At 44.9% G+C, this 22,808-nt stretch overlaps 1 protein-coding gene across 1 annotated transcript in view; it reads left to right on the forward strand.

The window, feature by feature from the left end:
- The window catches only part of SLC9A6 (solute carrier family 9 member A6), a 42,608-nt gene extending 20,158 nt beyond the window's left edge, over window positions 1-22,450 (forward strand). Inside the window, exons 7-16 of the mRNA XM_075941028.1 lie at window positions 2,458-2,599; window positions 5,364-5,469; window positions 5,845-5,933; window positions 6,122-6,235; window positions 7,998-8,109; window positions 8,703-8,856; window positions 11,284-11,314; window positions 13,936-14,015; window positions 16,775-16,880; window positions 18,013-22,450. Of these exons, the coding sequence (XP_075797143.1) occupies window positions 2,458-2,599; window positions 5,364-5,469; window positions 5,845-5,933; window positions 6,122-6,235; window positions 7,998-8,109; window positions 8,703-8,856; window positions 11,284-11,314; window positions 13,936-14,015; window positions 16,775-16,880; window positions 18,013-18,288 (1,210 nt within the window). The 3' untranslated portion in view covers window positions 18,289-22,450. The remainder of the gene's footprint in view (window positions 1-2,457; window positions 2,600-5,363; window positions 5,470-5,844; window positions 5,934-6,121; window positions 6,236-7,997; window positions 8,110-8,702; window positions 8,857-11,283; window positions 11,315-13,935; window positions 14,016-16,774; window positions 16,881-18,012) is intronic.
- The last annotated feature ends 358 nt before the right edge of the window (window positions 22,451-22,808 follow it).

Consider the following 22,808-nt stretch of genomic DNA (forward strand, 5'->3'; position numbering starts at 1 on the left):
TTGTCCATACCACCTGAATCCTGTGCATCATCTTTACATTTAGCTTCCGATACTATGAGTTTTAGGGGACAAATACATGGATTTCCAGATCCTCATCTGGGAGGAATGAATGGCATTTCCTAGCAAGCTGCAGGTGAAACTGAAGCCACCTGGCTTTCCAGGGTTAACAAGCAGTCACTCAAAGCTTTGAAGCTTTACACCACTTTGACAAATGGAGCTGTGTGTCTCCAATGGAAGTTGGCAACAATGTCTTGGCTGCCTCTTCAAAACTTTTCCTCTTTTCAATGTGCATCACTTTGATCTCGCCGGGGTTCAATGTGAGACAGTTGGTTGTGGTCCAAAAGCTAATTTCTTGTAGGCATCCTTTGGCATTTTAGTATTGGGGTAGCTGCATCGTTTGAGAATGAGAATGAGAATGAGAGAGAGAGAGATATATATATATATGAGTGCCACCAGAATGCTGTTGCTAGTAGGGATGTTAGTTACCCATTTACACAATTAACTGATAAGCCTGGGCTCATCAGTTAATCCTAACAGTTACATGCACCCCTTCCATTGCTGTCTCAGTATCAGAAACAGCAAGTGGGGGTGGGGGCAGGTGGAAGGCAGCTTCTGTTGAGCCACCTGCTCTCCCCCCTGATGCCTCCCACAGGCGGTATAGGGGGCAGGCAGGAGCCAATACTAGGGATGTTAACTAATGCATAATTATGTAAAAGTGTAACCCCTGGACTTCTTAGCAGTTACACGTTTACACATATGGAGGGGGGCAGGCAGAAGCTGATGTCTATGGGGAGCCGGCTTTTAAATTGGCTCCTCAGAGCACTGGCTCCCGTAGAGCTGCCTACCCCCTGTGCTGCTGCCTCTCCTAGAGAGGCTTGGATGTTAGCATGTAATCATTTATACAATTAACCAATAAGCCTGGGCTCATCGATTAATCTTAATGACTAGATGTGCCCCCTCCACTGCTTCCCCTACGCAGAGGCAGCAGGGGGGCATGAGAGGTAGGAGCTGATGTTGCCTGTCCCCTGTACTGCCGCCTCTGATAGAGAGGCAGTAGTTTGGGAGAGTGGGCTCTTCACGCGTATTGGCTCCTGCCTCTCACCCCCCCCCCTTGCTCCGTCTGATACAATGTGGGGTGGGCAGGTATGAGCCTTTATAGCGAGAGACTTAAAGAGCTTAGTCTGCTCAGCTTGTGGAAGAGAAGGGGGAGGGGTAACTTGATCTAGCTATGAGTAACTCCAGGAGGAACAAAAATATGGTAATAAAGGGCTCTTCAGACTAGCAGACAAACAAGATCTAATGTCTGGAAGCTGAAACTGGACAAATTCAGATTAGAAATAAGGAGCAAATTTTTAACAGTGCAAGTAATTAACCATTGACACAACTTAGCAAGAGTAGTGGTGGATTCTCCATTGCCGGACATTTTAAAATCGAGACTGGATGTATAAGAAAAGCTCTGTGGTAGTCCAACCACAGCTATGGGACTGGAAACGGGAATTCATTCAGGGAAGTCCTATGGTCTGTTATGCATGAGGTCAGATTTGGTACAATTTGACCCTAAAATCTATACCTCCAGGGAAGCAAATGACAGTAGGGGTAGACTGTTTGACTTGTATGTGCCCATCCCCATGTTGTCTGGGGCATAGATAGATTCAGCATCCCTTCTCTTTGTACCCCTCCCATGCCACCAAACAGTTGTAAATGAACTGGCAATTGTCCACAGCTTTGTGTCTAAAAGGTGTCTTGCACCAGGATAAGAAGGTTTCTGAAGCTGGCATATTACATATCATCATGAGGAGCAAGTTTCAGAGTGGAGGAGCCTCCGTGGAAATGCTCCACTGCCAGTCCCTAAAGATCTGGGCTTGTTGGTGAATGTGCCTTGGCTGTTCCCATTCATCATGTTGCTCTCTCAGGAGATGGAGTCTAAGGGAAGGTGGGACACATGGGGTACTATAGTTTAGAATCAGTACCGTGAATTGCACCCAAAACAAATGGGAAACCAGCATAGTTCACAGGTATAATATGCTCTCATTACCTGCTCTAGGAAGCAGGTGGGCTGTTACGTTCTGGGCTAGGCAGAAGTACCAGCAAGGTTTTTAAGGGTAGCTCCAAAAAGTATTGTGTTGAGGGGTCAGTCTGGTCATAGAATGGCTCTGCCTCTTGGCTACTTGCAGGCAACAAACAGTAGAATAAACTTCCTCAAAACTCAGTAGTTTGGGTGGGGGGGGGTCCAAAAGTACCTGTTATTGTGAAAGCTTGATTTGATTCCTCGAGCTGGTGTGATGTGTGCTAAGAAGCCAGGTGTAGCCCCAGCAAGACTTCGGCATAGTACTTGAAGTCCCCTTTTTGCCCTTTATCCCATGTGCCTCCATCTTTTCAAGACTGTCATCAGTAGAAGCCATGCATATACACATGGCTTTCTTTCCTTCCAAACTAAGCAGTGTTCGTTTCTTGCAGTTCAATCGTAGCATACCAGCCGGCAGGTGACAACAGCCACACATTTGATGTCACAGCAATGTTTAAATCCATTGGCATCTTCCTTGGCATATTCAGTGGCTCGTTTGCAATGGGAGCTGCTACTGGAGTAGTCACTGCTTTAATATCCTTTCCATGGGTGTTTCAGAAAGCGTATTCCACATTATTAGAATGTGTTTCATATAATCATAAGCTTTTAAGATTTTTTGTTTTAGTTTAACGAAAGTAAATAAAGTCGTGATTAGAGGGAAGCTATGTAATGTTACTATTGTTGATTGAATATGGTTTGATTTCTTTACAGTGTAGAGTTTTTCTACATCACAAACATCATATCATTGGGAAAGTTAATGTACACCACTTCATTTTTATTTAAAGGAGATTTCAGATACTAATGCCCTTTGTTCATAAAGTGCAGCTTAGTTTATGTAAGTCTCGCACTTGTTATATAGCTTTACACAAGGTATATTGGGAGTTAAATTCAGAGGGTATGTCTACACTACAGAGTTAGTTTGAACTAACGGACGTTAGTTCGAACTAACTTTCATAGGCGCTACACTAGCGCTCCGCTAGTTCAAACTTAATTCGAACTAGCGGAGCGCTTAGTTCGAACTAGGAAAACCTCATTTTACGAGGATTAAGCCTAGTTCGAACTAGCTAGTTCGAATTAAGGGGTGTGTAGCCCCTTAATTCGAACTAGTGGGAGGCTAGCCCTCCCCAGCTTTCCCTGGTGGCCACTCTGGCCAACACCAGGGAAACTCTATTGCCCCCCTCCTGGCCCCGGAGCCCATAAAGGGGCACGGGCTGGCTACAGTGCCCGTGCCAGGTGCAAGCCTGCCAGCACCCAGCCAGCTGACCCTGCACCTGGCACGGCTCGAGCCAGCCACCCGATACCCCCCAGCCCTCCCCCTCTTCCCGGGACCAGGCTGGCGGCTCCCGGGAGCTTGCCCGGGACCGCAAGAGGCGGGCACCCGCCTGGGCTAGTGCGGACATCGTGGACCTTGTCCACGATCTCCGCACTAGGCACAGGAAAGTGGATGTCTAGGGCAGGAGAGCTGCCAGCCTGGCCACCCAGAAGCAGGTGTGCATGAAAATCAAGGTAGTCCACTGAAACCCCCGACCCTGAGCCCTGAGCTTACAATGGCCGTCCTGGGTCAGACCAAAGGTCCATCTAGCCCAGTAGCCTGTCTGCCGACAGCGGCCAACCCTAGGGACTCTGGAGGGGATGGACCGAAGACAGTGACCAAGCCATTTGTCTCGTGCCATCCCTCTCCAGCCTTCCACAAACCTTGGGCAGGGACACCACTCCTACCCCCTGGCTAATAGCACTCCATGGACCCAACCTCCATCACTTGATCTCATGTCCCTTTAAACTCTGTTCTAGTTCTAGCCTTCGCAGCCTCCTGCATCAAGGAGTTCCACAGGTTGACTCTTTGCTTTGTAAAGAACAACTTTCTGTTACTACTTTGAAGCCTGCTACCCATTCCTTTCCTTTGATGTCCTCTAGTCCTTCTTTATGGGAACTAATGAAGAACTTTTCTGTATGCACCCTCTCCACCCAACTCATGCTTTTAGAGACCTCTATCCTGTCCCCCCTCCGTCTCCTCTTTTCTAAGCTGAAAAGTCCCAGTCTCTTTAGCCTCGCTTCATATGGGACCTGTTCCCAACCCCTGATCATTGTAGTTGCCCTCCCCTCTCCCACCCTCTCTCTTCCCCTCTCCCACCTCCTTTTCCCAGTCTCCCCCAGTTTTGTTCAATAAAGACAGATTCCATTTTTGAACACAATTGTCCTTTATTTTGTACATCAAGAAAAGGGGCTAGGGAAGGGTAAGTGGAAGGAAGTGAGGGAGGAATGGGGTACGAGCCCCCGATGGGGAGGACTGGGCTGGCTCTGTGGGCTTCTGGGGGTGGAAGCTCTCCTGCAGCCCCCCAATTGCCCCCTCTCCCCAGATGGCAGCCTGCGGCAAGTGCAGCTAGGCTGATGGCCGAGTGCTGTGATGTGCCCAGTGTGGGCACTCTGGGCACTCCAAGCCAGGACTGCTTTGCAAGCAGGGCACCCCTGAGAACTGTCTGTCCGGGGTGGGGGTCGGGTCCCTTTAAGCGCAGCCCTCGGCTAGCCTGAGACGGCATCTCCACGCTCTAAGTCCTCCTCTGATGCTCTGCCGTCACTGCTTCCGGCCATCCTTAAGCCCGGTTCAGGGTCCACTTAATGTGGACATGCTAGTTCGAATTAGCAAAACGCTAATTCGAACTAGTTTTTAGTTCTAGATGTGTTAGTTCGAATTAGCCTAGTTCGAATTAACTAAGTTAGTTCGAATTAGCGCTGTAGTGTAGACATACCCAGAGTGAGTACTTGTGTGAGTCAGGCAAAGAGGATCTGGCCCAATTATATATACCAGGCACATTCAACATTTTAAAGGAAAGATAAATATTTCTACAGTGATTTCAGATACACCAGAAATATGAATGCCCATGTGTATTACCAAATTGGGGACAGTAAGTTGTCAAGAAAGCTTTCTGTAAATATTTCAATCCAAAATTGACATTACATCTGAATTCTTGGATTGAAGATTATGTGAAGTTAATTGTCAGAGGACTGATCCAACAGCTGTTAAAGTCAGTGAATATAACTCCCACTATTACTCCGTGTTTAAAAAAAAAAGAAGAGTTTATCACCATGTCCTTACTCTGCCACTGCCATGCTATTAGGATGGGCTCTCTCTGCCTCTCACCTTGCTGTTTGGAAATGTGTCCCAAGTTATGGGCTCTACCATCATATAAATGTCCAATAATCAGAAGATAAGTTATAGCGTGAGCCTTCCTGTTTATCTGTTGAATGTAGCGTAGCTACAATCTACTGAGGTAATATATAGTCCTTAACAGTCTGCTACGTCACCAAATTCACCAAACTTCGTGAGTTCCCTTTGCTGGAAACTGGCTTGTTTTTCTTGATGTCTTGGAGCACATTCTTGCTGGCCGAAGCATGTGGTTTTACAGGTAGGATACAGCTGGCTTTATAACGAAGATGCAGCTTTTTAGCTGCTGTGATATGGTAGAAGAATAAAGAATTTGTATGGCTGAGAGACACATTAGCACATATGTACTGAGCATAGGAAAGCCATTCAGTAGTTCAAACGTATTTATTGCAGGCAGCAATCTCACTCTGCCTCAAGTAATTTAAACTGCAGCACAAAACTTACAGGAAGGGAATGTCAAATGTCAATTTCATTAATCTCTTGCGAGAGAAGACTAGAAGAAAGGAATTCAAAAGTTACAATTTCAGTAATTGCATGAAAATCAGTAAAATTTAAGTAAGTAGCTCAGTTTCCCATTTTACATACAAAAGTTGCAACGTGGCATTCTGTTCCCCAGGCGTGGTAGCAGTGTTGTTCTGTGGTATCACCCAGGCCCATTATACGTATAACAACTTGTCTACAGAGTCTCAGCATCGAACTAAACAGGTAAGAACTGTTCAATCTCTGTGAATATCAAATTCACTTTTCTCTCTTTTGTAAGGACTGGCTGGGTTTTCTGAATGTGCCTGGCTTTTACTAAGCAATCACTTGTGTGTAAAATCATACATTTTACAGGCAGGAGAGCACCTTTTGTCTTATTGTAAGATCACTAACTAACTTTATTTTTTCTTTAGTTGTTTGAGCTTCTGAATTTCTTGGCAGAAAATTTCATCTTCTCCTACATGGGACTCACATTGTTCACCTTCCAGAATCACAACTTCAACCCTACTTTTATAGTGGGAGCCTTTGTATCCTTTAGAGCAACCCAATTTAGTGGGCGTTTCAGGCAGGAATAGGTCAGGGTGCATTAGGGAGCGTACGGTGCAGGGCAACATGATTCATACAGCCATTTAGTGCAGAGCAGGCATGTGTGCTGTAGCTACACATGCCAGTTTACTGCACGCTGTCTGTCTTTGCTTTTGCCAAACTTTTGTGTGGTTACTTTATTCTATGTCAGTGCGTATTGTAATTCCCCTACCAGCCTGAAACTCTGCATTGGATTGTGAATGTGCTGCAGAGGGATTAAGAGTTATCATGTGTTTGTGTGGTACTGAACAAGATTGTCGTGTGTTTGCAAGATGGAATAGTTCCTGGCGGAACAAGCCATTTACATTGGACTGTCTCTGCTGATCAGGATCGCCTTTTAAACTTGGCTAATATCTGAAAAATTGCTCTCAGATCTGCAGCATGAGTGCATGAGTTGGTGCAAATAATGTGATAAGGGCTTTGCTGTTCTGTATGGGCTAGTGGTAATGCAGACTGGGGGCTTGTGGTCCAACAAATAAAAGGGAATCGGGGTGCCTCAGAACAGAGGTTGTCAGGAGTGCAGTTTGGGATTGTAGGGAAACCAGTACAGCCTGGGAAAATTGACTTCTCCCATTAGCCTGGGTTGAGTTGCTTATTTTTGATGGATGAGTAAAATATCATTAGCTTTTTTCTTTCAGGTTTGGAGAATGAATATTGTGGCAGGTGTAGTAAATTGTGGGGATTTTTTGCAAGGTTGTGTTAATGTGCTAAGGGATGGAGAGCAAAAAAGCCCTGCCTGGGGAAAGCAGAGTAGTATATTGTGCCTCTGCAGTGGAAACTGGCTTAGGGAATGGGGGTATTCATATTTAAATATTTAAATCCCCCGCGGTATTTGCATTAACATGGCTGCCGCTTTTTTCCGGCTTGGAGATAAGCCGGAGAAAAGCGCCAGTCTAGACGTGATTCTCCGGAAAATAAAGCCTTTTCCAGAGGATCTCTTATTCCTACTTGAAAAGGATTTATTTTCCGGAGAATCACGTCTAGACTGGCGCTTTTCTCCGGCTTATCTCCAAGCCGGAAAAAAGCGGCAGCCATGTTAATGCAAATACCGCGGGGATATTTAAATCCCCCGCGGATTTGCCTATTCCAAAGTGCTACATTAGCATCCCTTTTCCGGAAGGGATGCCAGTGTAGACACAGCCTGTGAGTATTATCTGCTGACTGGACTCTAGCAGCTTTCATTTCACAGGATAATCTGTAGGACCTGGCCCTTCCTTAGAGCGTGTCCTCCAAACTCCAGCAAAGCTTACAAATGCTTGGAAATCTGACTCCCTTGGGGGTGTGACTTGAGCAGAAGGATGGAGGTAGTTGGGATACCTTGAACTCCAGAAAGTCCTTTGAGGAGATGAAGTTGCTGTAACTGTGGCTAGTTGGCACACATGCTGCTAAAACTTTTTGAAGTTAAAGTTTGAGTTGTGGGTGGGTGGGTGCAGATGGAATGAAGAACTGTTGATTTTTTTTTCTCTTCCCTTCTACTTAATTTGCACTGGATGCTTTTTCCCATTTATTTTTGTGTATATTTGTGTCTGTATGATTATCGTGGGGTATCAGAGCACATGAGGCTGGGTTATTATCCATTAATTGCAATGGATGGGACACATCTCAATAGCAATGTACAATAGCAATTGACTGTGAATGCAGCTGTTAGGGTATAGTGGGAAAAGAACTGAAGGAACAATGACCTTAACATGTGTACAAATGTAGCTTGCCATCTTCCTGGGAAGATCTGCTAATATTTATCCCCTGTCCTGTTTACTTAATTTGGGGAGAAGAAACAAGATTGGAACAAATCTCCAGCACATGATGATGTTTGCTGGTATGTTACCCCTGTCCCTGTCTCTCTTTTCCCTGCTACTTCTTCTCATGAATGCACAAGTAACCACTCCTTTGAACAACCTGAAACATTCTTCCTTCATCTTACATCCTGGCTGGGGTCCGTGTGAAGTAAGAGCCTCACTTTGAATATTCACATTTTAGTATAAATGTATCAGTTTTTAGTACAGGTCTTCTCAGTCACATGCAAAATGATACAGCCTAATGGGTCAGGACACTTTCTAAGCCCTGCCATAGACCATCTATCACCTCGGGCACAATGTTTGATCTCTCACTGCTTGTTTTCCTCCTCTTTAAAATGAGGATATTAATGCCAGCTTCACTCGACTCATCAGGGCACCTTGAGATCCTCTGATGGCAGGTGCTGTAGAAATGCAAAAGGTGATCAGAACTTGATTGCAGTCACCTGGCAAGAAGACTGGGCATGTTAGTCTTGGGAGAGGGTTGTAGGATGCCAATGGTATGTACCTTAGATTAAATAAGATGGTTTGGGAGCTGGAGATAGACAGTGGGAGCCAACATGGGCTGCAGATTTCATCAGGCTAGTGGAGTTCACTTCTTTGCCTTTCCTTTCAGGATTGCGAGGTGCCATGGCCTTTGCTCTGGCCATTCGAGACACAGCCACTTATGCTAGACAGATGATGTTCAGCACAACACTCCTCATTGTGTTTTTCACCGTCTGGGTTTTTGGAGGTGGTACCACAGCCATGTTATCCTGCCTGCATATCAGGTGAGTGAGACCTTTGTCCTCCATGCTCTCTCTGCCTAGAATTCAGCAATCCCCAGCATCCTAGGCAGCAGGATGCAGTATTATTTGCCTCCTTCCCAGGTGCAAGTCTCTGGGATTTCCCCACTCTCGGTTGGGCCTTAGAGAACTGAAACAGTCATCATTTTTAATCCTTTTGTCCCATTATGACAGTCTGACATCTGTTTCCATGGAGGCGATACCTTCAGCTGTGTAATTCAAGCTGTCTGCTGGCAGAGACTCAGCAGGAAGTGCTGTTTAAGCATTGAAGTCCTATAGCCCGTACAGGTTTTTTCATAGGTGTGGTGGCTGAGGAAATCAAAGTAACCCATCTCCCTCATTCCCCTCTTCCACTCTTCTCCCAAGCATGCAGAATAGAACATTTTAAGGAGGGTAGATGCTTCCTTTTGTGATGCCTGGTATATGCACACACCCTGTTTGTGTCCAGTGGGTTCTGCATCAGGTGATAATACTAGAAATATGCAAGCGCTTTGATTGTACACAGTGGGTGCCTTCTAGCAGAGTCACCGAATCTAAAGGGATGGATGTGCAGAGGAGTCAACCTTTGGAAAGCTGCCAACAATGTTACTGAGAATCTGAAAATGTTCCAGCCTTTTCAGATGAGAATATAGAAAACTGAATGAACCTTAGAATCCTGTGTTCTTACTTCCAGGCAAAATCAAAGCGGTTCAGTCTTTGCTCAATCTCTTGTTTGTATGCAAGACTGTTATACAAATGAAATGAACCTTCTTCACCACTGGGTGTCGCTGTAGATACATATTCTGGTAACTAGCAAAGTGGAAGCAATGGGTAACTTGGGTTCTCTGAAGAAGTCGGTTTTCCTCACAAGAGCTCATGATACCATCTACATGTTTTGTTAGTCTTTAAGATGTTACTAGACTATTTGTTGTTTTTTAAGTTTTTCCTGTTACAGACTAACTCAGCTACCCTCTGAAGCTTTTGGGTTCTGAAGTAACATGTTCCTGATGGTGGTTATCCTTGTGCATCTGTGCTCAGGTTCATTTTCATAATCCCCACCCACAATTAAGTCCAATCCACATGGAGTCATCAAAACACCTCAATCCCTTTTATCTGGATCATCTGCTATTTTTCCTCCTCCACCCACCACTGTATGGAATACCAGAAGTACTATCCCCAAAGAGTTTTTCAGTGGAGCCAAAGATACACTTATAGAAGTCATTCTGCCTTTTGCAGCTAGCATTACTGAAAAGGATGGCCAGCCAGTGACAGTAATGCTCTGGGGAGAGCTCACTTCACCCTTCCCTTCCACTGTTCCTCTGCCATATGCCCAAGTCCCACCCCGTCTGAGAGCAAAAACTAAGCAAGGTGTACTGGACAGCTTTTTGCAGCATCGCATTCATGGCTATCGGCTTCCCCATGTCATTGTGTTGTAACTGAGGCTTCTGAATGCATTGTTTGTATTTGCATCACACTATTAGCACACTTGAGGGGAGAGAGGGCTGTTTTGAAGCCTGCGAGGGAGATGCATTTTCACACTCTGGAACCAGGTTCAGTTGATGCACTGCTCAGGCCCTGGTTCAGGAAAATATTTAAGCACTGGAAGATTTACCCAGCATTGCTCCGGTCCTTAACTCAAATAAGGTTTTTTTTCTTCATTTAAATTATTGCTCTGGGGTGGGACTGGGGTTGAGGGGTTCAGTATGCAGGCTGTCCCTGGGAAAAAGGACTACCCAGCCCTCTCTCACTGCAGCAGCTTGGGACCAGATGAGAAGTGCCGGTCCACAGCCGCTGCAGCATGTTCCCTGCCTGGGGGGACAGACAAACCCCTCCCTTTCCATTTTATGAGAATACAGAAGATTTTATGAGAAACAGTCGAATTCCAGGTACATCCCATTGTCCTGGCACAACCAAACCCTGACCTTGCTTTAAGTTGTAATAAGAGAAATCTGCATACCAAATTTGGTGGTCCTAATTCTTACTGTTTAGGAGTTTTTAAACAAACGGATTTACAGACAGACAGATAGATAGATGCACGTTTCTTAATTATATTGTAAGAAGATGTGGCGCCTTTGTAGTTTGCAGGGGGACTCAGGTGGGTGCTTTAAGTGCTGTTCTGAATAGGGACATTGATAGACGTGAACCTTGAGATGCCGTGATTGGTGCTAATCTAGGCCTGGGGCGGTGACTGAACAAAGTGTGGAAACAGGAAGTTCTGATGCTCATGATGCCTATAAATGTTTATCCATTACGGAGAGGAGTCAGCTCATCTCCCATTTGACTGGAGTCAAATCAGACCCTACCCTTCTGTTAGGAAAAGCTGATGAATAAGCTTACCCTGCTATGAATCTAAACCTAAGAGAGAGCTCCTGTAAAAATATGTCATGCCCATTATTTGTGCTCATGCTAACCGTTTCCTTGTGTCCTCCTCAGGGTCGGTGTGGATTCGGATCAAGAACACTTGGTAAGTATTGATCTTTCCCATGAACTTTTATGTAGGGACTTGCACCACGTGCCCGGTTGGCAGAAGGTTAAATAGAACCACGAGTGGTTTACACATACATCAGATTGTTCTCTCTCTTCCACTCCAGCCCTCAGGTAGCAGGGGAAGGGGTTAGTGCCATTGAATGGAAACGTGAAAGGAGGGACATGGCTCAGATGACTAACCCTGTGCATCTGACAAAGTGGTTTTTACCACAAAAGCTTATGCCCAGATAATCAGTTAATCTTTAAGGTGCCACAGGACTCCTCATTGTTTAAATTTGAAAGAAGGCTGTGGGAAAAGCATCACAGCACTCTGTATATTGTCAGTTCCATCTGTTCCCTGGTACAATCCCTTTCTCCCTGGCTGGAGAAAGCCTCTCTAAACATAAGCATAGGAGCCAAAAACCCTTGACATGTTTTATTTTTAATTTCAAGACCTGCTCTATATACATGGCGTGTGACAGAATTTTAAAACGAGACCCCTAATTTTCTTGCTTCTGAGATATCTGATTTTTAATAACATTTAAACTCTCCCTCTTTTTCATCCCACCAAATAACACTTTGCAGCAGTCCCCCTCTCCTCCCTAGTGTCTACAGTGCTATTCTCAACCCTCAGGTTGTCACCCACTGCTGTTCGTTCACACCTCTGTTGCCTTACTGCATTTGTTTATTTTGTAGAAAACAGGAAATACTTAAAGCTCTAAGACAGCATTGTGCAGTGCCCAATCAAAGCGTTGTTACAGTGTGCTCTGATAAAATGGCATACAACTGTTCTCCTGGTGGAATTGACACCTGCACTTTCAGGCCCGAGCTGCTCCATATGTGGAGTTCTCCCTGAAATCATGGGGGTTTGGCTTGTGATGATCCCAGCCGTAACCCCCTAGGGGGTACTCTGCTCTCTGATCCCCAGGCTACTGTTAGGACAAGGCTGAGTAAAATATGCCCCAGGGGCCGGATCCGGCCTGCCAAGCCACAAGATCCAGCCTGCGGACCCTCGTGCGGGATCCTCAGGCACATGCAGCTGCTGCCGTTTAAAACTAGTCCCTGCGTTTCTCTGTTCTGCAGGGAGGGGGAGGCTGCATGCAGTCTCCCCACCCCCAGCCCAAACCTCAGCTCCTATTGGCCAGAAACAACCGGCCAATAAGAACTGATCTCAGCCCATTTCTCATTGCTCAGGAAACAGCCAGGCAATAGGAGCTGAGAGATTGACCTGAGAGACTGGGACAGCGGAGCTGAGAGCCATGTGGGGGGAGCAGCCTGGTTTTTTTCAAGCGTACTGGGGCTGCATCTGCCTTGGGGGTGCTGCAGCCTACTGGCCAGGAGACATTTAGGTAAACTCCTCCCAGCCAGCCCCTGTCTCTGGCACCCCAACCTCTCCAGCATCCCAACTCCCTCCCCCACATCACCATCCAAACCCTCTGAACTCCCTGCCCCAGGTGACAACTACGTCCTACACCCCTCCCCCAGGCCAGAATCCTCTCCTGCACCCACACTCCCTGACCCTACACCCCAATCCCCTGACCCAAGTCACAACCGCCTTCCTCCACCCAAACACCCTCTCAGACTCCACACCGTCTCCTGAACCCCAGTCCCTTACCCATGTGCCCTTCTGCACCCAGCATCCAACCTAGACCCTGCACCCCTTCCACAGACAAGTGTGGCCCTTGACCACTTACCGAAACCTTGGAGTGTCCCCTCACCAAAAATAATTGCCCACCCCTGTGTTAGGAGAAACCCAGGCCAATAAGCCTCTCAGGCAAACTTCTATGGAATATTTGATTGAAGAAATAAAATCTAATTGCCAGAAGCCATCCGTTTCTAAACTAGATGAGTTTGATAGATTTGTGTTCAGTGGCAAAACCAGTGAATCCAAGTAAAGCATCTGTTACATATAAAAATCTCTTCTTTGAGAAATGTTGTCACGTGAGTAGCAAACACTGCAATTGATTAAGGACGTTAAGGACTAGTCGCTTCCTCCCCCCGCTCCCAGATAGAGGCAGCAAAGGAGGAGGAAGTGAGGTGACTTCAGAGTGGCAGCACCACACAGAGCCCAGGGTATGGGCTCCATATGGCACTGCCACTTTGAAACGCCATGGCTCCTGTGCATTTTAAAGCAGAAGCGCCCGTGTAGAGCCCGGAGTCAGTGGGACTTCCCACTGGCCCTGGGCTGCAGGCGGCGTGCCAGCTTTGAAATATACAAGAGTTCCCAGCGGGGCCGATGCATAATTCCATTTTAAACTCTTGCAGGGGGGCTAGAAGGTGTTTGAAGGAAGTGGGCTCTGAGGAGGAACAGTGCTAACACCTCTAATACAGGGACTTTTTGGCTGGTTGCATGGTACAGGCCGCACCATCTTATTTCTGCTTGGTAAACTGCGTTAAAGGAAAATTCAGATGAAATACTTCACTAGAATTATTGCCATATAAGGAATCACTGACGGCACCACAAGGATAATGAATGCTATGAAAAAGCCAGAGACCCCCTTTCCCCCCTTCCTCACCTTACACACACAACTCATAACAATGGGTTTTCAGGCTGATCCAGTTCCTAGAGAAAGAGAACTGCATTGTCCAATTGTCGTTTAACTTATCCCTCTGTTGCAGGGTGTCCCGGAGAGTGAAAGGAGGAGTACAAAAGCAGAAAGTGCCTGGCTGTTCAGATTGTGGTACAACTTTGATCACAAGTATCCTTACTGGCAATAAGAGCCAAACCTGACTTCTCTGTGTAACTCAGAGCATGCTTTGTCCCCTGGTAGCAGAGTAGCCAACATTAATTGGTCCGTTGTAGGGATGTAAAATCCCATTTAATTAGTTAATTGGTTAAACATTAAGGGTGAGGTTTACCAGTTAGCCATGCATGTCCCTTATTCCTTGTTCTTTACGTCTTATAATGACTGCACCTGTAAGAATTTATTCAACTCTTACCAACCACAATTTTGAATGTGAATGGCTCTGCTCAAAGTCAGACACATGACAAGGTTCACAATATGGAATTATTTAAGTTCCATGTGTGTTGTTTTCATGGCAGAAGTGCAGTAATATGTTCAGAGGCACATGCTTTGCTCTTATAGCCCTTTCCTATCCTGTTTTAAATATTTGTGTTGTGCCTGTCTCGTTTGTCCTAGTGCACCACAAGGAATTAATAGTGAAATGATGTGCCACACACTTATGAAAGGGGCTGTCTGCTGAAAAAATGGTGGTGGTGGTATTGCCCTTTTTAGAAATGGGGGTTTAACTGGGACTGTGTTCTGGCATGTTCATTACTCATTTCCCCAGTCATTTATAGGGTTACCACGTGGTTTGAAAAAAAAAAACTGGACACAATTGATCTCAGATGGGGAGGAGGGGGGACCGGCCGGGAGGGGAGCAGGGCTGGCCAGGAGGGGGAGGGGAACTGGCCGGCGGGAAGCAGCACTGGTGGGGGGGGCAGTGGGGCTGGTCAGGGGAGATGGGGGGATGTCGGAGGGAAGTGGGGCTGGCTGAGGGAGATCAGGTGGGGGGACCAGCCGGCGGGAAGCAGGGCTGGCTGGAAGAAGTCGGGAGGAGGAGGAGGGGAGAACCAGCTAGCGGGAAGCAGGGCTGATCGGGAAGAGTGGGGCTGGCCGGGTAGTGGATGCGGGGGGAGAGAATCAGCCAGCGGGGAGCAGGACTGACCCGGGCGCACACAGATCCTGGGATACTGACTGTCCCGCGCACAGTCCCAGTGAAGCATGAGAGTGTCCGGCTCCGGGGATTCACTCCCGCTCTGGCCCCACTCCCTGCTCGTGTAGTTGCGTACCGCCTGGCTGGTAGACACACTCATGCAGTGTGTGTGTATCTACCAGCCAGGCAGTACACAACTATGTACTAATACTCCTAATAATTATAAAACTTACCTAATTAGAAAATATTTTCTCAATTGGTTTCCCGCACAGAACCCTCAAATACCGGACTATCCGGTTCAAATCCGGACACCTGGCAACCCTAGTCATTTGGTTGCAGTCATGTTACCTCATGTCTTTCATTTGCATGGTCCCAAATAGCTAGATTTCCTTTATAAATTATATTTGGAATAGGTTGCTGTTTTTTAGCGTAGTCCTTGTAAAATGCTTTGCATGCTTTAGTGTAGGAGGTGGAAAGAAAGCTGCTTTTTTTTTTTTTTTTTTTTTTTAATAGAGTTAGCTGTAAGCCTCTCAGACAAAACGGTTTCAACATTGAGCTTGTTTTTCTGATTATTAGCAGGTCTCGGTGCTGTGTATGCCAGTAACAGCTGCAGCTTTTCGTCTGGGTGGGGAAGGAGAGAGGGAACTATTGACTAGCAACATAGGAAGGAAACACATGTACTGGGCAGAGGCAAACAGCTGGGCCCAAGCATGTGGATGCAGACCTAGATTTGGAATCTGGTCATGGTTTTAGTCTCTTCGATACTTTTGTTAATGCAATGATGGGACTTTCCAAAGCAATTTGGGAGCACAAATGCCCCTGAAGGTCCGTGGGACTGAAAATCATTGGGTCTTGTGCTCCTTAAGTCACACAGTGTGCTTCTTTGTTAGGAAAAAAAAGCTGTTCTTGCCTCGCATTAGTGAATATACGGGAACTTGCTGGAGATGAAAGCCTAGTGAAGACAGAGCTGTTCGTAGTTTGCACGTGAGTTAGCATGCCGAGGATATGGATATTCATGATATGGAATTATTTAAGTTCCGTGTGCGTGTGGAGCTTGTACACTTTTTAAGCCCGTTGTTTGGGGATTTTTCATCTGTTATCTGAAGTTATAGAATCTAGTAAGAGTATTTAGTCATCAGCTTCTTCCCATCACCAGTGTGTTGCCAACACATGATTCACTGTTAGGAATTATCTCGGGGACACCTGTCGTGTGAAAGAAGCTGCTGCTGGGAGACGTATGGAAAGTCAGATGTTTGGAGAGTCACTCTAGAGTTTACCTTGGCCTGCTAAGCTGTGTGCAAACGGCTAGCCCGTCTTCACTGTTTTACCTTTTGTTAGCTCCATGCACTAGCTAACATGAGTGAAGGACAGCCCTGCTTTCGTAGAGAAGACAGTGCCTTGGGTACTCTTGAAAATCCCACCCAAAACTGTTGCTGTTTGCCCTTAAACACACACATAAAATGGAAGATGAAGTGACCTGGGACAGTCTGCAAGAGGGGCTTGCCAAAGAACTGGCCTAGCATGTGAGAAGGGATGTGCCCAGCAAATAGCAGAATCAGCAGCTACACAGGGTGGTGTACGCCTGCAACGGGTCTGGCATAGACATGATTGACTTCTTGATTCTGATGCTTGTTGCTTTGTTCTCAGCATGGCACTGCTTTGACCCCCCTCTCATTTTTCTATCGACAAAAATCAAAATGTTTAAATGTTTTACTGTCTCTGCTTAGTTTTTCTGCCCGCACGGCATTGTGCATTTTATAAATGCAGCCATACTCGGTCTCTGCCTTAACACACCCCACAGCTATCTGAAGCCTCTGTTGACGCACAGTGGCCCTCCTCTCACGACGACACTGCCTACATGCTGCGGACCTGTTGCCAGATGCTTGACAAGTCCTCAGGCTTATGAAGTAAGTCTATTACTACTCTGACAGATGTGCTCTTCCTATCCCAGTGTTGTCTGAATCAGATGTATTTATCTTTCTATCCAGTTTCTGAAGGAGGTACACTGAGAAGTCTATGGTTTTTTTTGGGGGTGGGGGAGGTCATGTGTTATCTGAAGTTATAGAATATAATAGATGTATTTATTCACCAGCATGGTCAATTCAAAAGCATGTTGCCAACACGAGTCACTGTCAGGAATTGTCTTGGGACAGCTGCTCTGTAAAACAGCTGATTCTGGGAGATGTATGGAAAGTGAGATGCTTATCCTGGCTGGTGAGGTACCTCCCATGTTTATTTCGCCTTCACAGCTGAAAATAATTGGTCACAAAGTGACAGTGGCCTCGGAGGTGGCTGTCTCTTCCATACTACGTAGTGATGGTGACACCACAGTGGTTGGATTTAATTAGAAACCAGAAAACTACCGGTTGGAGTAAAACTGTTTGTAGAATCCTGACTCCAGTAGTTCTTAGTACCCACAATGCATCTGATCACTTGTGAACTGTCATACGTGATAATGTCTTATGATAGACTTTGTCCATACAGGTTGAACCTCTCTAGTACAGCACTCAGATCCGGCAACATCCATGGTCCAGCATGATTTTAGTTAGCTGGATGTCCACTTATCATGGCTGTGGCCAAGTTTCTCACAGTCCCATAAAGTATGTTTTCAGCCACCAGTCCTGGCTCTGTGTCCTGTGCTGTTGTTTACCTCTAATTTACTCTTAAATGTCTTCTAAAAGCCCAGTAAGCAGTAGAAGTGTTGGTAAAACTGCCAGACAGTATCGATCTCCCCATGGTCCATGAAATTCTCTGCTTTGGCACTGGTGGGTCCTGGACTAGAGAGGTTCAACCTATAGTAAGAATTCAGTGAGAAGTGAGATGGCTCAGAAATATTTACACAAAATCCTTTTTTGTCCTCACTCAGATAAGCTAATATCTTCTGCCTATGTCTTTGGATTAAAGGAAGTCTTAGTAGTCAGAGGTGTGAAGGAGAGTCCATCACTGGCTACTGCCTCTAGTCGGTTGTTGCGTTCTTCTCAGACTTTGGTACATATAAGAAACTGGTAAGCAAATACATTCTTGATTTTGTTTGTTCAGAATCAAGAGCAGCTGAAGGATGATGATTCCGACCTTATTTTGAACGATGGAGACATCAGTCTGACATACGGAGATTCTACTGTGAATGCCGATTCTGTCACATCTGGGGGGACATCTCGCAGGATTGTGGGAAACAGTTCGGAAGATGCACTGGATCGGGAGCTGGCGTTTGGAGACCATGAACTTGTAATACGGGGAACACGTCTGGTCCTTCCCATGGATGATTCTGAGCCTCCATCAAGTTTGGTAGATAGTGCAAGACATGGCCCAGCATAAGATTTATGTTGCTCGATTTAATTGACAATATCTGCATATGTGATCACGAAGAAATATGTACTACCTAAAATCTAATGCATGTCTCAGAATGTCTAAGCTGTATAAATATTTATATGGTGTCAGAAGAATATAAATATTCTCTACAAGATGGCTTGTGAAGATCAAGCTGCAGTTTCTTAAGTTGAAAACCATATTGACTGCACTGTGTAGAAAGAAACTGGTTTATAATAATCTTTTGCACATGGTGGACTTCTTTTCAACTGGTGTGATGTATGGCCTTAGTTCCCAGCTAGGTAGGGAAAGTGGTGAATTTCTCTGTTGTAGCATTCAGAATTCAACTTGTCATAGACAGGAATGACAAACAAAATGTTGCATTTGCTTTGCCCCACTTAGAGTTGTTGGGAAGGTGTCAGCTAAAGATGTAAATTGTTTATTAGTCACATGACAACTGTTTTGGTCTCTCATATCTCTGATTATCAAATACTCGTATTATAGTACTGGCAAACTCTTTGCCCAAACATTGGCCTGATGGTTCAGTAGCCAGCTATACTCTGCACTGCTATATTTGTCTCTGAGCTGGTGTCCTTATTTATCCAAGCCAGTACAATCGGTAAGACGTTGTTAGCACAGCATGTGTATAGCCCCTAGGAAGGAAAGAAAGCATTTTGCTCTGAAGTGACTCAGCCACGCTACTAAGCCACTGCTTAGAGAGATAATGACAGACCTCAGCAGAAGTTGTACCGAGCCCTCCTCCAGCCCATGATGGTCACTTTTCATACCAGATCCCAGAGCTTCAAAGTTTGTGTTTTTGCAGTAATATTTGAGGAAAAGAATTGATCGCATACAAGCTGCATTGGGATTCTTGCACAGGCTTTGTAGTTGATGAGTTTGCATTTCAGGTGTGTTATACACAGTTTTTCTAGGGGGAAACACATTTTTAACAGGTGATTTGAGTTCTGAATTTTGGGAAGGGGCCATGTCTCATGTGATTGAAGCTCTTTTAACTAATTAGTCATTGAAGAAGCTAAATAAATGCACAAGTCTGCTGCAGTTGCATGCTATACCACAGACTCACACCTATCCAAACAGGAAGTGCAAAGATTATAGATTGAAACTTTACAGGCAGATGTCTTAAGAAGTATTTAGAAAATAAGGTGGTACTGAAAGGGAGTCGTCCGTCCTCCTGTCTAGTTGAAATTGTTGCACTTTGTTTTGATACACTGCATGCTAAGGAGTTAATATAATCTCTTCCCTAATTCATTTTCATGTCTTTTACTGTTTATAATAAATGTTTGTGAGCTGCCATGTTTTTACATTTTTCCAAGAAGAGCACAGAACAATTTGCTATTTTACATTAGTGCACTAGGATTTATTCTGCAATGAGGGGAATGGCTAAAGGTGCAATGGAAATTTAAGAAGCTCAGAACTTTTATTTCTTGCTTTTCCCCAAGAAAAAAATTGCAGCCTAGAATTTACCGCATATAATTTTAATTTATTTTTAACCATACAATCAACTAGTCCTATCACAGTCACAAATACACACAAGGCTGATTTCAGAGTTAGCATTCATTCTGTTAAACCAAGAGCACATTTCCTCAAGGTAGTGTTGGACCTGATCCTAAGAATTTTCTGAGGACTCACAACTCCCACTCACTTTGTTTGGAATTGAGAGTCCTCTGTGCCTCTCACATCAGGACTTGAGACCTCACTGCATTTCTGGATGCTTACCCGCCACGATTGTGGAGAGGGATCATTCATGCAAAGGGGAGGAGAAAAAAGGAAATATTTAGACTTTGACTGTATATTTATAGTTCAGGAAAAAAATGACCTTTTTCATTTTCTCAGGTCTAAATAACATTGCCTTAAAATTACTGCAGTAGAGTTGATTTTTTGCAGTTAAAACATCCCTGAGAAATGTTTCTTTTCCTTTTCAAGAAAAATGTCTAGGTTTTTCTATAGGACCGCTCCACAACTGTACATTCTGCAATTATATTTTAGGAAATAAGAATCTTCATTGCACCCAGTAAATGACAGTTTTTGCTGTTAACATAGCCATTTGTTTAGTGCTAGCCAGTTTGTTTCCTGCTATGCAGGATTTCCATGCAGTGTGCATTTTATATAATGTGTCTGTATCTTAACTTCATATGTTTAAAACAAAAAAGGTTACTGTGTTGATTTTTGGTTGCTGCGCCATTATCCATCAAATACTTGTTTATTTTGCCTTTTTAAAAAGAGGTAGATTAAATAACTACCTCTTGGTTTTTCCTCTGTAAGCTGGTGACCGTGAATTCAATTTACCAAGATCCATGTCAATACCATAGAATGTGGAAAACAGAGCTGTTGTTCAGATATGCCTCTGATAAGAGCGCATCATCTGATTTCTTTAGGTACTAGATACTCAGAGCAACTTGAAATTGCTTCCCAGTCTCTCCCTGGGAAGATCCATTACTGTCAGAGCACTGTACACTCCAGCTTTGTCTACTTCATAGTTTCAGTGGAGAAATTCCCAGTCAGAACCCTACTGCATAGTATTCCTATCAGAGTACACACACACAGAGCGACTGCAAGGCTGCTTCCCAATGCAGATAGACAGGTATCAGGCCCGTATGCAGGAATTTCTGTGGAAGGGTGGGTTTTTTTTTGTAAATGTGGGCTGCAAGGGTGTGATTGCACTCCTTCTGGTCCCCCAAGTAAGCAGGGAAATCAGCCCCAGCCTTATCCTGGACAGCCAGAGCATGAGGGGGCGGGGAGTCTCGGGCAGTGCGCTGCTCCTGCCTTCCCCTGGCTGGCCGGAGCAAGCTTACTTAGGGGACCATAAAGGGGTGTCTTCACATCCTCACCCCTCTGGATGTGCTAGCTCTGCTCAAATAGCACGCTTAAAATAGCAGTGTGGCAGTGATGGCTTCAGCTACTTATCCCAGTCTGATTCTGCCTGACCCCATCAATACTACTAGCTTGTGCCACTGCATCCATGCTGCTGTTTGTGGTGAGCTAACATAAGTCTGTCTCCCCACTTTGGGAAGCGTTCTTAAGAGACAATTCCTGACAATTGTTTGCAGTGTTGTTGTGACTGTGTGGCATAGGAGAGAGACACAGTGGGTGAGAGAATATCCAGGATTGGACCAACTTCTCTTGGTGAAAGAGAGAAGCTTTTGAGATTATGCAGGTTCAAGAGCTCTGTGTAGCTCAAAAGCTTCCCCCCCCCCCCCCCCCCACTAACAATAAAAGATATTACTTCACCACTTTGCAGTTGAGTGTGCTGATATGATACTCACAGCTAGGGCCTCATCTGGTCCATATTGGAAGTAGCAGCAAAATCCCTAGCCTTGTCTAGCCTAGGACGAAAGGTGTGGTGTTAGAATGGGTTTGCACACAGCCTTTATGTGTAGAACTGGTAAAGTTCGACTCTAGGCAGTGCTCAGTTTTTAAAACAAGTTACTTAGAAGGAGTTAGCTAATGTGTGCTATTGTCACACCTTAAATTCTAGACAATCCTTTGATTTGGAGTTAGGCTTCTCTAATCTTAGAAACCTGTGAGAAATATTCTAGTAATTATATTTGTGTATAGCCCAGGAATTATATTGTGGTTAAACATAATATAAGGACTGCTTTAAAAATAAAAACGGAATGAGTGAATCAGTCAAAACTGAGATTCAGGAATAACCCAGTAGAAACAGCTCACACTAACAGTGAACTATTTCCTTCATTCTGGTGTAGTGGAGTATACGGAGGGCTTGATCTTCAGTGGTGTTGACAACCTACAGTTTCCACTCGCTCCAAAGGAAGTGGTGAATGCTTGGCACCCTGGCATTTGGGCCTGTAGATTTTTTGCCAAATATGTAAAACAGCCTCAGATGCACAATATTAAAATGTTTTTTATGAAGATTTAGAAATGTTGGCTCTTGAGAATCTCCCCATATGTAAATTGAATTGACTTGAGTTTTGCACATGAAAAAGCATTGTAGATCAAGTTTTGATTTCTGCTAGTATTGTTGAATTGTCCAGTAATGGCATTAACCTCAATAGTTGTGGTGTTTGTGTAGCTGGCTTGTGATAGTTGATGATCATTATTGCATCTTCTGTTTGCACTGACTAAATCTTTTACTGTTGCGTTGTACTGTGAAAGAAGGATCCTAGGCCTATAAAGTTTTTTTTTCCTTGAATAAGTCTGTAGTGTTTCTTTAATTCACAGGGAAATAAAAACCTGTAAATGTAACAGACAGAGGACATTTTTGCATTGTTAAAATAATTTTTCACATCAATGTGATAAATGGAGAAATGATCAGCCACGGATGCAAATCACCGACATTACATAGTGTGTGGTTTCTTCCAATTAGAACTATTCTACTGGGCTCTATAGCTTGGAATGTTAAAAGAAGTTCACAACTTGACTGTCACAACATCCGTACAATGTTGGAGTGTGGAAGGTGACCAGGGTGGGGACTGGCCGACGGTGTTACTGCTTATAATTCTTGCAGTAGCATCTTGATCCTTGACCACGGCTCCTTTGTGCTAGGTGCT

The sequence above is a fragment of the Pelodiscus sinensis genome, chromosome 13 (genome assembly GCF_049634645.1).
Source record: "Pelodiscus sinensis isolate JC-2024 chromosome 13, ASM4963464v1, whole genome shotgun sequence".
In the NCBI taxonomy this organism is placed as follows: Eukaryota; Metazoa; Chordata; order Testudines; family Trionychidae; genus Pelodiscus; species Pelodiscus sinensis.